The sequence below is a fragment of the Bos mutus genome, chromosome 7, assembly GCF_027580195.1.
Source record: "Bos mutus isolate GX-2022 chromosome 7, NWIPB_WYAK_1.1, whole genome shotgun sequence".
NCBI classification, from domain to species: Eukaryota; Metazoa; Chordata; class Mammalia; order Artiodactyla; family Bovidae; genus Bos; species Bos mutus.
The window spans coordinates 44,259,519-44,275,439 of NC_091623.1; the positions used below are offsets into that span (position 1 = coordinate 44,259,519).

General features: G+C 41.9%; 1 protein-coding gene across 1 annotated transcript; it reads right to left on the minus strand.

The window, feature by feature from the left end:
• Nucleotides 1-13,276: 13,276 nt before the first annotated feature.
• Nucleotides 13,277-14,131, minus strand: LOC102264946 (olfactory receptor 10H1). The gene has a single exon (XM_014483539.2). It carries the CDS (start codon nt 14,129-14,131, stop codon nt 13,277-13,279), a length of 855 nt encoding a protein of 284 aa, XP_014339025.2.
• Between the last annotated feature and the right edge of the window lie 1,790 nt (nt 14,132-15,921).

The window sequence follows — 15,921 nt, forward strand, 5'->3', positions numbered from 1 at the left end:
TTAACTCTCTGAGCCATCCCAACAGGTGCATGCGTGTGTGTTAAGGAGCTTCCATCATGTCTCATTCTGCAACCCTATAGACAATAGCCCACCAGGCTCCTCTGTCCATGGGATTCTCCAGGCAAGAATACTGGAGTGGGTTGCCATGCCCTCCTCCAGAGGATCTTCCTGACCCAGGGATCAAACCCTGGTCTCCTGTATTGCAGGCAGATTCTTTACCACACGGCAACTCTCTTATTTCAACTTTTCTCTAAGTGTGAAGGTTGCATGAGTGCTTCAGTCATGTGCCACTCTTTGCACTCCCACAGACTGTAGCCCTCCCTGCTCCTGTGCCCATGGACTTTTCCAGGCAAGAATACTGGAGGGGGTTGCCATTTCCTTCTCCAGGGCATCTTCTCAACCCAGGGTCAAACCCATGTCTCTTGCATCTCTGTTGGCAGACAGATTCTTTCCCATTAATGCCACCTGGGAAGCCCATTCTAAGATGTGGATATATCATATTGCAGGAAAGTGATGTGTGAAGGGCTGGATTGAAAGACAAACATTGGAAGCCTAAGTTGAGTGACCTTGAATGAGTCATACAACCATCCTGAGCTTCAGTCTCCCCTCTATCAGATGCAGTGGGTGTGAGTTTATCTGCCCTGATCCCTCTTTGTGAGGCTCATTCACATATGTAATGAGATAACATATGTGAAGAATAACAGGCAACCTGCCGTATATTCTGCAAAGGAGGCTGCTCAGGGTTCCCCAGTTTGACTGGACTTGTTTCCACATCCTCACACTTCATGTTAACATGAGAGGTTTTTACTGCTCAACTTATAAAGAAGGACTGAATTCAACTTTAGGACAAATGAGGTATAGTTTACTCTTCAACTTAAACGTGTGTGTGCATGTGCTTAGTCACTCAGTCATATCCAACTTTGTGCAACCCTAGGGACTACAGGTGGTCAGACTCCTCTAAGGGATTCTCCAGGGAAGAATACTGGAATGCGTTGTCATGCCCTCCTCCAGTTGGGCCCTCCTCCTACCCAACCCAGGGATCGAACCCAGGTCTCCTGCATTGCAAGCAGGTTCTTTACTGTCTGAGCCACCAGGGAAGACCAAGAATACTGAAGTGGATAGCCTATCACTTCTCCAAGGGATCTTCCCAACCCAGGAGTCAAACCAGGGTCTCCTGCATTGCAGGGGGATTTTTACCAGCTGAGCTACCAGGGAAGCCCATCAACTTAAACATAAATACACATATTTTCTTTTCCTTTAACTTTGGCTACTTTGTCTAATTAATTGCTTGTGTTTTTAATTACACTTGTTGCTGTGTATAACAGAATCACCATAACTAGTGTTCATTAAGTATTATAAAGACTTATTTTTATTTTTTTAGATAATCCAAGAATTCTTTAATTAATTCCTTTTATTTTATTTTACTTTTTAACTTTACAATATTGTATTGGTTTTGCCATATATCAACATGAATCGCCAAAGGTATACACCTGTTCCCCATGCTGAACCCTCTTCCCTCCTCCCTCTCCGTACCATCCCTCTGGGTCGTCCCAGTGCACCAGCCCCAAGCATCCAGTATCGTGCATTGAACCTGGACTGGCGACTCGTTCATGTATCATATTATACATGTTTCAATACCGTTCTCCCAAATCATCCCACCCTCTCCCTCTCCCACAGAGTCCAAAAGACTGTTCTATACATCAGTGTCTCTTTTGCTGTCTTGTATACAGGGTTATTGTTACCATCTTTCTAAATTCCACATATATGCGTTAGTATACTGTATTGGTGTTTTTCTTTCTGGCTTACTTCACTCCATATAATATGCTCCAGTTTCATCCACCTCATTAGAACTGATTCAATGTGTTCTTTTTAATGGCTGAGTAATACTCCATTGTGTATATGTACCACTGCTTTCTTATCCATTCATCTGCTGATGGACATCTAGGTTGCTTCCATGTCCTGGCTATTATAAACAGTGCTGCGATGAACATTGGGGTACACGTGTCTCTTTCAAATCTGGTTTCCTCAGTGTGTATGCCCAGCAGTAGGATTGCTGGGTCATAAGGCGGTTCTATTTCCAGTTTTTTAAGGAATCTCCACACTGTTCTCCAGAGTGGCTGTACTAGTTTGCATTCCCACCAACAGTGTAAGAAGGTTCCCTTTTCTCCACACCTTCTCCAGCATTTATTGCTTGTAGACTTTTGGATCGCAGCCATTCTGACTGGCGTGAAATGGTACCTCATAGTGATTTTGATTTGCATTTCTCTGATAATGAGTGATGTTGAGCATCTTTTCATGTGTTTGTTAGCCATCTGTATGTCTTCTTTGGAGAAATGTCTATTTAGTTCTTTGGCCCATTTTTTGATTGGGTCATTTATTTTTCTGGAATGAGGTGCAGGAGTTGCTTGTATATTTTTGAGATTAGTTGTTTGTCAGTTGCTTCATTTGCTATTATTTTCTCCTATTCTGAAGGCTGTCTTTTCACCTTGCTGATAGTTTCCTTTGTTGTGCAGAAGCTTTTAAGATTAATTAGGTCCCATTTGTTTATTTTTGCTTTTATTTCCAATATTCTGGGAGGTGGGTCATAGAGGATCCTGCTGTGATGTATGTTGGAGAGTGTTTTGCCTATGTTCTCCTCTAGGAGTTTTATAGTTTCTGGTCTTACATTTAGATCTTTAATCCATTTTGAGTTTATTTTTGTGTATGGTGTTAGAAAGTGTTCTAGTTGCATTCTTTTACAAGTAGTTGACCAGTTTTCCCAGCACCACTTGTTAAAGAGATTATCTTTTCTCCATTGCATATTCTTGCCTTCTTTGTTCAAAGATAAGGTGTCCATACGTGCGTGAATTTATCTCTGGGCTTTCTATCTTGTTCCATTGATCTATATTTCTGTCTTTGTGCCAATACCATACTGTCTTGATGACTGTGGCTTTGTAGTAGAGCCTGAAGTCAGGCAGGTTGATTCCTCCAGCTCCATTCTTCTTTCTCAAGATTGCTTTGGCTATTCAAGGTTTTTTGTATTTCCATACAAATTGTGAAATTACTCTAGCTCTGTGAAGAATACCGTTGGTAGCTTGATAGGGATTACATTGAATCTATAAATTGCTTTGGGTAGTATACTCATTTTCACTATATTGATTCTTCCAATCCATGAACATGGTATATTTCTCCATCTATTAGTGTCCTCTTTGATTTCTTTCACCAGTGTTTTATAGTTTTCTATATATAGGTCTTTAGTTTCTTATGTAGATATATTCCTAAGTATTTTATTCTTTTTGTTGCAATGGTGAATGGAATTGTTTCCTTAATTTTTCTTTCTATTTTCTCATTATTAGTGTATAGGAATGCAAGGGATTTCTGTGTGTTGATTTTATATCCTGCAACTTTACTATAATCATTGATTAGTTCTAGTAATTTTCTGGTGGAGTCTTTAGGGTTTTCTATGTAGAAGATCATGTCATCTGCAAACAGTGAGTGTTTTACTTCTTCTTTTCCAGTTTGGATTCCTTTGATTTCTTATTCTGCTCTGAAAAACTTCCAAAACTTCTAAAACTATGTTGAATAGTAATGGTGAAAGTGGGCACCCTTGTCTTGTTCCTGACTTTAGGGGAAATGCTTTCAATTTTTCACCATTGAGGATAATGTTTGCTGTGGGTTTGTCATATATAGCTTTTATTATGTTGAGGTATGTTCCTTCTATTCCTGCTCTCTGAAAATTTTTTTTATCATAAATGGATGTTGAATTTTGTCAAAGGCTTTCTCTGCATCTATTGAGATAATCATATGGTTTTTATTTTTCAATTTGTTAATGTGGTGTATTACATTGATTGATTTGCAGATATTAAAGGATCCTTGCATCCCTGGGATAAAGCCCACTTGGTCATGGTGTATGATCTTTTTAATGTGTTGTTGGATTCTGATTGCTAGAATTTTGTTAAGGATTTTTGCATCTATGTTCATCAGTGATATTGGCCTGTAGTTTTCTTTTTTTGTCGCATCTTTGTCAGGTTTTGGTACCTGGGTGATGGTGGCCTCATAGAATGAGTTTGGAAGTTTACCTTCCTCTGCAATTTTCTGGAAGAGTTTGAGTAGGATAGGTGTTAGCTCTTCTCCAAATTTTTGGTAGAATTCAGCTGTGAAGCCGTCTGGACCTGGGCTTTTGTTTGCTGGAAGATTTTTGATTACAGTTTCAATTTCCGTGCTTGTGATGGGTCTGTTAAGATTTTCTATTTCTTCCTGGTCCAGTTTTGGAAAGTTGTACTTTTCTAAGAATTTGTCCATTTCTTCCCCGTTGTCCATTTTATTGGCATACAATTGCTGATAGTAGTCTCTTATGATCCTTTGTATTTCTGTGTTGTCTGTTGTGATTTCTCCATTTTCATTTCTAATTTTATTGATTTGATTTTTCTCCCTTTGTTTCTTGATAAGTCTGGCTAATGGTTTGCTAATTTTATTTATCCTTTCAAAGAACCAGCTTGTGGCTTTGTTGATTTTTGCTATCGTCTACTTTGTTTCTTTTGCATTTATTTCTGCCCTAATTTTTAAGATTTCTTTCCTTCTACTAACCCTGGGGTTCTTCATTTCTTCCTTTTCTAGTTGCTTTAGGTGTAGAGTTAGGTGTTTTATTTGACCTTTTTCTTGTTTCTTGAGGTATGCCTGTATTGCTATGTACTTTCCCCTTAGGACTGCTTTTACAGTGTCCCACAGGTTTTGGGTTGTTGTGTTTTCATTTTCATTCGTTTCTATGCAAATTTTGATTTCTCTTTTGATTTCTTCTGTGATTTGTTGGTTATTCAGCAGCGTGTTGTTCAGCTTCCATATGTTGGAATTTTTAATAGTTTGATTTCATTTTTTTTTAATTTACCAAGGCTAGATGTATGGCCCAAGATGTGATCTATCTTGGAGAAGGTTTCGTGTGCACTTGAGAAAAAGGTGAATTCATTGTTTTGGGGTGAAATGACCTACAGATATCAATTAGGTCTAACTGGTCTATTGTATCATTTAAAGTTTGTGTTTCCTTGTTAATTTTCTGTTTAGTTGATCTATCCATAGGTGTGAGTGGGGTATTAAAAGTCTCCCACTATTACTGTGTTATTGTTAATTTCCCCTTTCATACTTGTTAGCATTTGTCTTACATATTGCGGCGCTCCCGTGTTGGGTGCATATATATTTATAATTGTTATATCTGCTTCTTGGATTGATCTTTTGACTATTATGTAGTGACCTGCTTTGTCTCTTTCCACAGCCTTTGTTTTAAAGTCTATTTTATCTGACATGAGTATTGCTACTCCTGCTTTCTTTTGGTCTCTATTTGCATGGAAAATCTATTTCCAGCCCTTCACTTTCAGTCTGTATGTGTCCCCTGTTTTGAGGTGGGTCTCTTGTAGACAACATATGTAGGGGTCTTGTTTTTGTATCCATTCAGCCAGTCTTTGTCTTTTGGTTGGGGCATTCAACCCATTTACATTTAAGGTAATTATTGGTAAGTATGATCCCGTTGCCATTTACTTTATTGTTTTGGGTTTGAGTTTATACACCCTTTTTGTGTTTCCTGTCTAGAGAATATCCTTTAGTATTTGTTTGAGAGCTGGTTTGGTGATGCTGAATTCTCTCAGCTTTTGCTTGTCTGTAAAGCTTTTGATTTCTCCTTCATATTTGAATGAGATCCTTGCTGGGTACAATAATCTGGGCTGTAGGTTATTTTCTTTCATCACTTTAAGTATGTCTTGCCATTCCCTCCTGGCTTGAAGAGTTTCTATTGAAAGACCAGCTGTTATCCTTATGGGAATTCCCTTGTGTGTTATTTGTTGTTTTTCCCTTGCTGCTTTTAATATTTGTTCTTTGTGTTTGATCTTTGTTAACTTGATTAATATGTGTCTTGGGGTGTTTCACCTTGGGTTTATCCTGTTTGGGACTCTCTGGGTTTCTTGGACTTGGGTGATTATTTCCTTCCCCATTTTAGGGAAGTTTTCAACTATTATCTCCTCTAGTATTTTCTCGTGGTCTTTCTTTTTGTCTTCTTCTGGGACTCTTATGATTTGAATGTTATAGCGTTTAATATTGTCCTGGAGGTCTCTGAGATTGTTCTCATTTCTTTTAATTCATTTTTCTTTTTTCCTCTCTGATTCATTTATTTCTACCATTCTATCTTCTAATTCACTAATTCTATCTTCTACCTCTGTTATTCTACTGTTTGTTGCCTCCAGACTGTTTTTGATCTCATTTATTGCATTATTCATTTTATATTGACTCTCTTTTATTTCTTCTAGGTCCTTGTTGAACCTTTCTTGCATCTTCTCAATCCTTGTCTCCAGGCTATTTATCTGTGATTCCATTTTGATTTCAAGATTTTGGATCATTTTCACTATCATTATTCGGAATTCTTTATCAGGTAGATTCCTTATCTCTTCCTCTTTTGTTTGGTTTGGTGGGCATTTATCCTGTTCCTTAACCTGCTGGGTATTCCTCTATCTCTTCATCTTGTTTATATTGCTGAGTTTGGGGTGTCCTTTCTGTATTCTAGCAGTTTGTGGGGTTCTCTTTATTGTGGAGTTTCCTCACTGTGTGTGGGTTTGTGCAGGTGGCTTGTCAAGGTTTCTTGGTTAGGGAAGCTTGTGTCTGTGTTCTGGTGGGTGGAGCTGGATTTCTTCTCTCTGGAGTGCAATGAAGTGTCCAGTAATGACTTATGAGATGTCTATGGTTTTGTAGTAACTTTGGGCAGCCTGTATATTGGAGCTCAGGGCTGTGTTCCTGTGTTGCTGGAGAATTTGCGTGGTATGTCTTGCTCTGGAACTTGTTGGCCCTTGTGTGGTGCTTGGTTTCAGTGTAGGTATGCAGGTGTTTGATGAGCTCCTGTCAATTAATGTTCCCTGGAGTCAGGAGTTCCCTGGAGTCAGGGTTTCAACTTAAGCCTCCTGCTTCTGGTTTTCAGTCTTATTTTTATAGTAGTCTCAAAACTTCTCCTTCTATACAGCACAATTGATAAAACATCTAGGTTAAAGATGAAAAGTTTCTCCACAGTGAGGGGCACCCAGAGAGGTTCACAGAGTTACATGGAGAAAAGAAGAGGGAGGAGGGAGTTAGAGGTGACCCAAATAAGATGAGGTGGAATCAATAGAGGAGAGAGCAGGCTAGCCAGTAATCACTTCCTTATGTGCACTCCACAACTGGACCGCTCAGAGATGTTCATGGAGTTATACAAAGAAGAGAAGAGGGAGGAAGGAGACAGAGGTGGCCAGGAGGATAAAAGGGGGGAATGAAAAGGAGAGAGACAGATACAGCCAGTAATTATTTCCCTAAGTGTTCTCCACCATCTGGAACACACAGAAATTCACAGAGTTGAGTAGAGCAGAGAGGGGTTAGGGAGGAGACACAGGCGACCTGGTGGAGAAAAAAGGAGAGTCCAAAGAGGGAGAGAGCAGTCAAGCCAGTAATCTCTCTCCCAAGTAAAAATGGGTACTGAAGATTGGGTTCTTAAAGGTACAAAATTGATAACAAATACCAAAAAGAAAAAATTAAAAATTTAGAGTAGAGTTTGGAATTTCAAAAATACAGTGTTAAAGAAAAGAAGAAGAAAAATAAAGAGAGGGGAAAAAGTCACAAAAACTATTTTAAAAATATAGGTACAAAATTGATAACAAATACCAAAAAGAAAAAATTAAAAATCTAGAGTAGAGTTTGGAATTTCAGAAATACAATGTTAAAGAGAAGAAGAGAAAGAAAAAAAAAAAAAAAAAAAAAGACAGAAAAAAAACAAAGTCACAAAATTATAAAAAATATATATATGAAGTTTGCTTTTAAAAAAATAGGGTCTTTATTTTTGCAAAAGTAATAGTAGGTTATAAAAGTGAAAATTAAAGGAGTAATAGAGGACTTAAATTTTTTTTAATTAAAAAAAAAGAAAGAATTATCGTAAAAATAGTAAAAATATATCTAGGACTTACTTTGGTATTGTTGTGGGTATTGTGGGGTCAGTTCATTTTCGGCTAGTTTCTTGGTCCGGCTTATATTTCTTAAGATCTATAGGCCCCTTCCTATGTAGTCGGGAGAAGGCAATGGCACCCCACTCCAGTGTTCTTGCCTGGAGAATCCCAGGGACAGGGGAGCCTGGTGGGCTGCCGTCTATGGGGTCGCACAGAGTCGGACACGACTGAAGTGACTTAGCAGTAGCAGTAGCAGTCCTATGTAGTCAGTACTAACCATAGGGTTTTAATCTATTGCACCTGTCGCTTCCAAGGCGGTTCCCTCTATTTTAGCTTCTTCTGTTTGCTGGTCTCTTCAGTGTCTGATTTCCGCCCTGACACAAAGCGGGCGGTGGTGGACACTTGTTTTGTTTTGTTTTGTTTTTTTAGGCTCACTTGTTCGGTCGCACTGTGGGGAGGGAGGGATGCTGCAAACAAATAACACTGGCGTGTGCTCGCAATGCCTCAGCCACACTGGGCCTGCCCCTACTCACGGCACATGTGCCCTCCCTACCCACACTGCTCAGGCTCTAGGTTGCTCTACCAGGAACCATCCGAGGCCAGCCCTGGGCTACATGCACCTCCCAGGTCTAAGCCACTCAGGTTCAGGCACTTGGGTAGTCCTTAGAGGTGCAGACTCAGTTGGGCCTGCATTTTGTGCCCTTCCCAGATCCGAGCAGCTCAGGTGATGAGGTGTTTGGCGAGTGCAATCGCTGCAACTTATCGCCTCCCTGCCACTCAGTTTTCTGGGTGTACAACCGGCGCACCTTCTCAGGTGGATGTTGACCGTCCAGAACCCCAAGAAGTCTTAGTTAGCAAAGAAGCCTGCTTACAGTTTTGTAGATAATGTCTCTCTGGGGCTGTGATTGCCCCCTTCCGGCTCTGGCTGCCTGTCACCGGAGGGGGATGGTCTGCAGCCAGCTATCTCTGTTCAGTCCTTTGCTCTGTGCGCGGGCCTGGCGGTGTCTTAGGTTAGGGCTGGCTTTTCGCGTGGTAGTTATACCAAAGTCGCTAGCCCAAGTTAGTTTGCTCAGATAGTGCTCAGGGCTTCAGGCCAGATCCTTACTCTCAGCGTTGCAGCCTGCGCCTCCCTGCCCTGCCCCCGCTGGCTAGTGGCGGGTGCAGGCGTCTGCGCTGCTTCTCTGCTGGGGAGTTATCGTTGGGCTCGTAATCTGTGGATTTTAATTGTTTATTTATTTTTCCTCCCTGTTATGTTGTCCTCTGTGCTTCCAAGACTTGGCAGTGAGAGTGTTTCCTGGTGTTCGGAAACTTCTCTCTTTTTAAGACTCCCTTCCCAGGACAGAGCTCCATCCCTCCCTCTTTTGTCTCTTTTTTTGTCTTTTATATTTTTTCCTACGTCCTTTCGAAGACAATGGGCTGCTTTCTGGGTGCCTGATGTCCTCTGCCGGCATTCAGAAGTTGTTTTGTGGAATTTACTCGGTGTTTAAATGTTCTTTTGATGAATTTGTGGGGGAGAAAGTGGTCTCCCCATTCTATTCCTCTGCCATCTTAGCTCCTCCAAGGCTTATTTTTAAATAAATGCATACATCAAACTCCCATTGGCTGTCTATTTTACATATGGTAATGTACATGTTTCAATGCCAGTCTCTCAAATCATCCCACCTTCTCCTCCCACTTGTCCACAAGTCTGTTCTTTATGCCTGTGTCTCCTTTGCTGCCCTGAACATAGGATCATTGGTACCATCTTCCTAGATTCCATATACATGCATTAATATATGATATTTGTCTTTCTCTTTCTAACTTACTTCACTCTGTATAAAAGGCTCTAGGTTCATCCACGTCATTAGGACTGACTCAAATGCATTCTTTTTATAGCAAAGTAATATTCCATTGTGTATATGTACCACAACTTCCTTATTCATTGGATGGGGAGGGAGGTGGGAGCCCCTGGTGTTCAGGAGGGAAGGGATACATATATGCCTACGGACGATTCATGTTGATGTATGTCAAAAGCCATCATAATATTGTAAAAATTTTTTATCCAATAAAATAAATTAAAACAAAAAAAGCATAAATTCATATTTGGAACACTTTAAATACATCAAGGAAGCTTTTTAAAAATTGAGAGGTATTATGTAACAATCTAAATGGGAAAAGAGCTTCAGAAAAAAATAGGTACATGTGTATGTATAACTGAATCGCTTTGCTGCACACCAGAAATGAACACAACATTGTTAATAAACTACACTGCAAAAGAAATTGAGATATAATTGACATATAACATTGTGTAAGTTTAAGGTATACAATGTGCTGATTTGATCTATTTATATATTGCAGTATGGTTACCACTTCTTAGGGAAATTAAATGAATAGTCTTGTTTAGGTTTCAGAGACAACGCAGAGCAGGCTTCTGACCTTGCTTCTAACCTGCCTGGACACTGGCCTGACTGGGAGTGATGGTGATGATGATGATGATGATGAGCCTGCTGTGAGTGCAAGACTTGCACACCTTAGATAAGGCGAGGAAGAAATCTCAAGGTTGTTGAGCCCTTGGAGAGGGCCTGGCCAACCAAGCCCCAGGCTTGGCAGCATCCCAAGTTTTACACAACAAAACAAACAGCATTAACATGAAACCAGAGCCTTCATTTGGTCACAGATTGATGATGATATCAGTTTTTGACCATCCTGGGATTATAAGCAGGAAACCACCCCACACCACCACCACCACAACTGCAGTCTTGGAGATCTCAACCATGGAGCGGACATGCTGCCTGGGACCCTTTCCCAATTGGGATTCCAAATGTGCTGTGACACAGGGCTTCCCAGCGCTATTTAAGTCTGGATGTTGGTCAGAACCCAATTTGGTGATTCTCTGCTCTTTCTATTTCTCTTTTCAAAAGTTATCAAGATAATTCTCTAAGAAATATTTATGTTATTTATTTGTATATAAGAGTGGCTTATTTTGTTAACAAATCCTTAGACCTGAGATGAAAGTGAAACCTTTTGGCAAAACACCACTATAGTGTTTGCTAATAACACCTCTATTGTATCACATAATTTCCTCTTTTTTTTTTTTTTTTTGTAGTGGGAATAGTGTCTCAACAACTCTGAAGTTTATAATAGTATTACTGCCTATAACCACTATGCTGCAATAAACATTATCTTGTTCATCTACTGGTTGTGTTACCGATCCAGGTTCTTGGACTCATTGAATTGAAATTCATTCAGTTGTGTCTGACAATTTTGTGACCCCATGGAATTCCAGGCCAGAATACTGGAGTGGGTAGCCTTTCCCTTCTCCAGGGGATCTTCCCAACCCAGGGATCGAACCCAGGTCTCCCACATTTCAGGAAGATTTTTTTACCAGCTGAGCCACAAGGGAAGACCAAGAATACTGGAGTGGGTCATTAGAAACTGAGAAGAGGTCAGACAAAATATTCAGGCAAGGCTTTATTGGGACTCGTGCTGCAGCATTACTCAGTCATAAAAAAGGAACAAAACTGGGTCATTTGTAAAGACTTGATTGGAATGAGAGTCTATCATACAGACTGAAGTAAGTCAGAAAGAAAAACCTTGCATATTAATGCATATATGTAGACTCTAGGAAAATGGTACAGATGAACCTATTTGTGGGGCAGGAATGGAGAAGCAGATGTAGAGAACGGATGAGTGGACATGGAGGTGGGAAGGATGTTGTTGTTCACTCGCTAAGTCGTGTCCAATTCTTTGTGACCCTATGGACTGCAGCACACCAGGCCCCTCTGTCTTCCACCGTCTCCTGGAGTTTTCTCAAATTGATGTCCATTGAGTCAGTGATGCTATCTAACCATCTCATCCTCTGTTACCCCCTTCTCCTTTGGCCTTCAATCTTTCCCAGCATCAGAGTATTTTTCAGTGAGTCAGCTCTTTGCATCACGTGGCGAAAGTATAGGAGCTTCAAGCTTCAGCATCATTCCTTCCAATGAATATTCAGGATTGATTTTCCTTTAGGATTGACTGGTTTCATCTCCTTGCTGTCCAAGGGACTCTCAAGAGTCACCTTAAATCCCCCTTAGTGCAAATGGGAATATTTAAACTGATGTGACCATGAGACATACCTTCATTTTGGGCTCTGCACTCACTATTGTGAGTCAACAAAGAGTTCCCCCTGGTGGCTGTGCCACTTCACACTCTTACCACGGCAGGCAATTTCTCACGATGGGACTTTTTCCCTTGAACTAATAATACAGACTTCTCTGTCTCTCTGCAGCTGCTTGAGATTCACACTTGAAACATGGAGATTTCCTCAACTTTTTCTGAATCTGCACATTGGTGGTGGTTGATGCTCAGTCATCATGTCCAACTCTTTGCAACCCTCCATCGACTATAGACTGTCAGGGTCCTCTGTCCATGAAATTTTCCAGGCTAGAATGCTGGAGTGGTTGCCATTTCCTCCTCCAGGGGATCTTCCCCACCTAGGGATCCATGGAACCTGAGTATCTTGTGTCTCCTGAATTGCAGGTGGATTCTTTACCACTAGTGCCACCTGCATATTATCATTGCCGACTGCAACTGCACAGATCACCAACGCTCAAATTTAGACTGCTTCGCTCTCCTCTGCTGTAATCTGGTTTAGTCTGCCATAGTCTCAAAATCGGAGAAAGCAATGGCACCCCACTCCAGTACTCTTGCCTGGAAAATCCCATGGACGGAGGAGCCTGGGAGGCTGCAGTCCATGGGGTCTCAAAGAGTCGGACACGACTGAGTGATTTCACTTTCACTTTTCACTTTCATGCATTGGAGCAGGAAATGGCAACCCACTCCAGTGTTCTTGGCTGGAGACTCCCAGGGATGGGGGCGCCTGGTGGGTTGCCATCTATGGGGTCGCACAGAGTCAGACACAACTGAAGTGATTTAGTAGCAGTAGCAGTAGCAGTAGCAGTCTCAAAATACTTGTGATGTAGCTACCTGTTGCTGCCTACAAGATGGTGGAGACCTGACATCTTCCATTTCTCTTGGCACTATGGGTTTATGGTGATGGGAGTAATTACACCACCCTGCTTTCTCACAGGAGAACAAATTCCAAGTTTAATGGTACCTGACAAAGTGCTCTGAAACAGATAAGAAATCAATGAATCTGACTTTCTGTGTATTATCATCTCATACATCTTTCCACCCTGCATATATGCATGACACTGTTTAACCATTTTTGCAAACACATAGATATAGCCTACAAATGTCCCTGTAAACCATAAAGCATCAGACAAACACAGGTTATTACATGCTTACAGGTGCCATCTCTGATGGTAGCATCAGGTAATCCAGTTTGGTCAGTTCCAAGGAATTCCTCCCAGATAATCACATTATTTTTCTGGCTAGAGTTTGCTGAGGAAGGTCTTCTTCATGGCTTCCTTCAGCTCCTTGTTCCTGAGACTGAAGATGATGGGGCTCAGGAAGGGAGTGAGGGCCGTGTAGGTGATGCCCATCAGCGTGTCTCCTTCCAGAGACTGGGGACCCTTGGGCTTGAGGTAGATGACAGAGGCAAAGCCGTAGTGCACGACCACCACGGTGAGGTGGGACGCACACGTGGAGAAGGCTTTGTGCCGGCCCTCGGCGGAAGGGATCCTCAAGATGGCGGCCACGATGAAGGCGTAAGAGTGCAGGATGAGGAGACAGCAGCCCAGCAGGGCGGCGATACACACCAGGCCCACGCCCTTGGCCACAGTAGAGACGTTGTCCCCACAGGCCAACTTGAAGAGAGGCAGCACATGGCAGCCAAAATAGCGAATCTCATTAGACCCACAGAAAGTGAGTTGGAAAATGGAAGATGTCACCACTAGCCCAACGACTAAGCCTCCAGTCCAGGACCAGACAACCAGGCAGGCGCAGCCTCGGGGGCTCATGAGCACGTTGTAGCGCAGGGGGTGGCAGATGGCCAAGTAGCGGTCGTAGCCCATGACGGTGAGCAGGAAGGAGTGGGTGAAGCCGGGCGTGAAGGAGAACATCTGGCTGGCACAGGCCACAAAAGAGATGGAGAGGTCGGTGGAGAGCAGGTCGGCCAGCATGCGCGGGATGATGGCGAAGGTGTAGAGGATCTCAGAGATGGAGAGGGCGCACAGGAAGAGGTACATGGGGGTGTGGAGGCTGCACTCGCTCCAAACGGTGGCCATGATGAGCAGGTTCCCCAGCAGCGTGAACAGGTACACAAGCAGGAACAGCAGGAAGAACATCAGCTGAAGGTGGGGGAAGGAGGAGAAGCCGATGAGGATGAATTCAGTCACTGCTGAGAAGTTGGCGTTCTGCGTGGAGGCTGTACCTGAAGTGACATGTGATGTGAAGAGGTCAGCTACTGGATGGAGGGAGGTGATCAGCTTCCATCACTCCTGGCTCTGCCCCAGGGGCTGCTCCTGATAAATGACAGGTGACATTGGCTGAGTTCCTACTCTGTGCCTCCTACAATTTAATCTTCTCATCAATGTAGTGGGGGAGGTGCTGTTTTGATCACTCTCTTGAGTATCTTGAGACTACCTGTTGAGAAAATTGGAAACGGTCTAAGAAACTTGTTTATGGTAAAGCTTTCAAAATGCCAGAACCCGTGACTGGCTGTCCCCAAAGTTGCTACCTTTCTATCCCTCTAGGTTGCCTCCAAAAATCAAAATGTTCCTTCACCAGAGCTTCCTTCCACCGCTGCTCTGCCCTTCTGCTTCCTTCTGATAAATTCTGTTCTTCCCAGAGCTTCAGAAATCACAAGATCCCTACCACATGGCTACAACACTTGGGACCAGTGGGCTTCTTTAACTTAACATGCACCAATCAGATTCTTCCTCTGGAGTTATCCGTGCAAGGCACCTGAGGCAAGACACTGTGTAGAAATAATGTTCTGGTTGTTTTCCTGATTCCATGAGGACCATCTATGTGTTCTGAGGCAATGCAACATAGTCATCTGACAAATGGATGAGAGAGTCGGCTGATAGACTTCAAATCCCTGGTCTGCCCACACTGTGTGAAACTGAGCAATTTCTTCACCTCTTTGCACCTCCATTTCTCTCCACCTGGCTCAAAGAGCTATTATGAGAATTAAATGAATTATTCTTGAACTGTGATCTGGAAAACAATAGGAGCTATCTATGATAAGTGAGAAAATGTAACTGGTCTGTGCTCAGTAAAACTTCAGTTTAATGAGCTTTCAATGTCTTTTTATAAATAACTTGTCTGTTTTTACATGATCTTTTAAAATTAGGAATGTCAAGTTTAAAAGGCAGTAAACCACTAATCTACTTTTTGTGTCTATAGATTTGCCTGCTCTAGGCAAGTCATCTAAATGCAATCATACATTATGTGGACTTTGGGATCTGGTGTCTTTTACTCACCATGTTGTTTTAAAGGTTCATCCATGTTGCAGCATGTATAAAAACTTCATTCTTTTGTAAGGCCAAATAATATCCTTTTATGGATAAACATGAAGAAGGGCATGGCACCCCACTCCAGTATTCTTGCCTGGAGAATCCCATAGACAGAGGAACCTGGCAGTCTACAGTCCGTGGGGTCACAAAGAGTTGGACACAACCGAAGTGACTTAGCACACATGCACACATGGATAAACAAGATTTTTTTTCTGCCCATTCGCCCACTGATGAACATTTAGATTGTTTTCATTTTTGCACTCTTGTACATAGTGTTGCTATGAACCTTTATGTAGGAGTTTAAAACATACCAGTGGTTCTAGAGGCTGCGGGGAGGGGAGAATGGAGAGTGACTGCTAATGGACATGGGGTTTCCTTTGTGGGTTCTGAGAAGATTCTGAAACTAGTTACAAGAGGTGGTCGCACAATACTGTGAATGTACTAAATGCCACTGAATTGTATGCTATAAAATGGAGACATGGTAAGTTTTATGTTATGTGTATTTTACCAAAATGAAAAAAATAGGAAAATGTAATGAATGTTCTCTCTATTCACTGGGCTCATGCCCTAAATGAAACCCTGATGGTCTGAGAGCAAACCAAACTGGGGGAACCAGA

Excerpts from the sequence above, each read along its gene's own strand:
- LOC102264946 (XM_014483539.2), bottom strand. The coding sequence starts at position 14,131 with ATGTTCTTCCTGCTGTTCCTGCTTGTGTACCTGTTCACGCTGCTGGGG.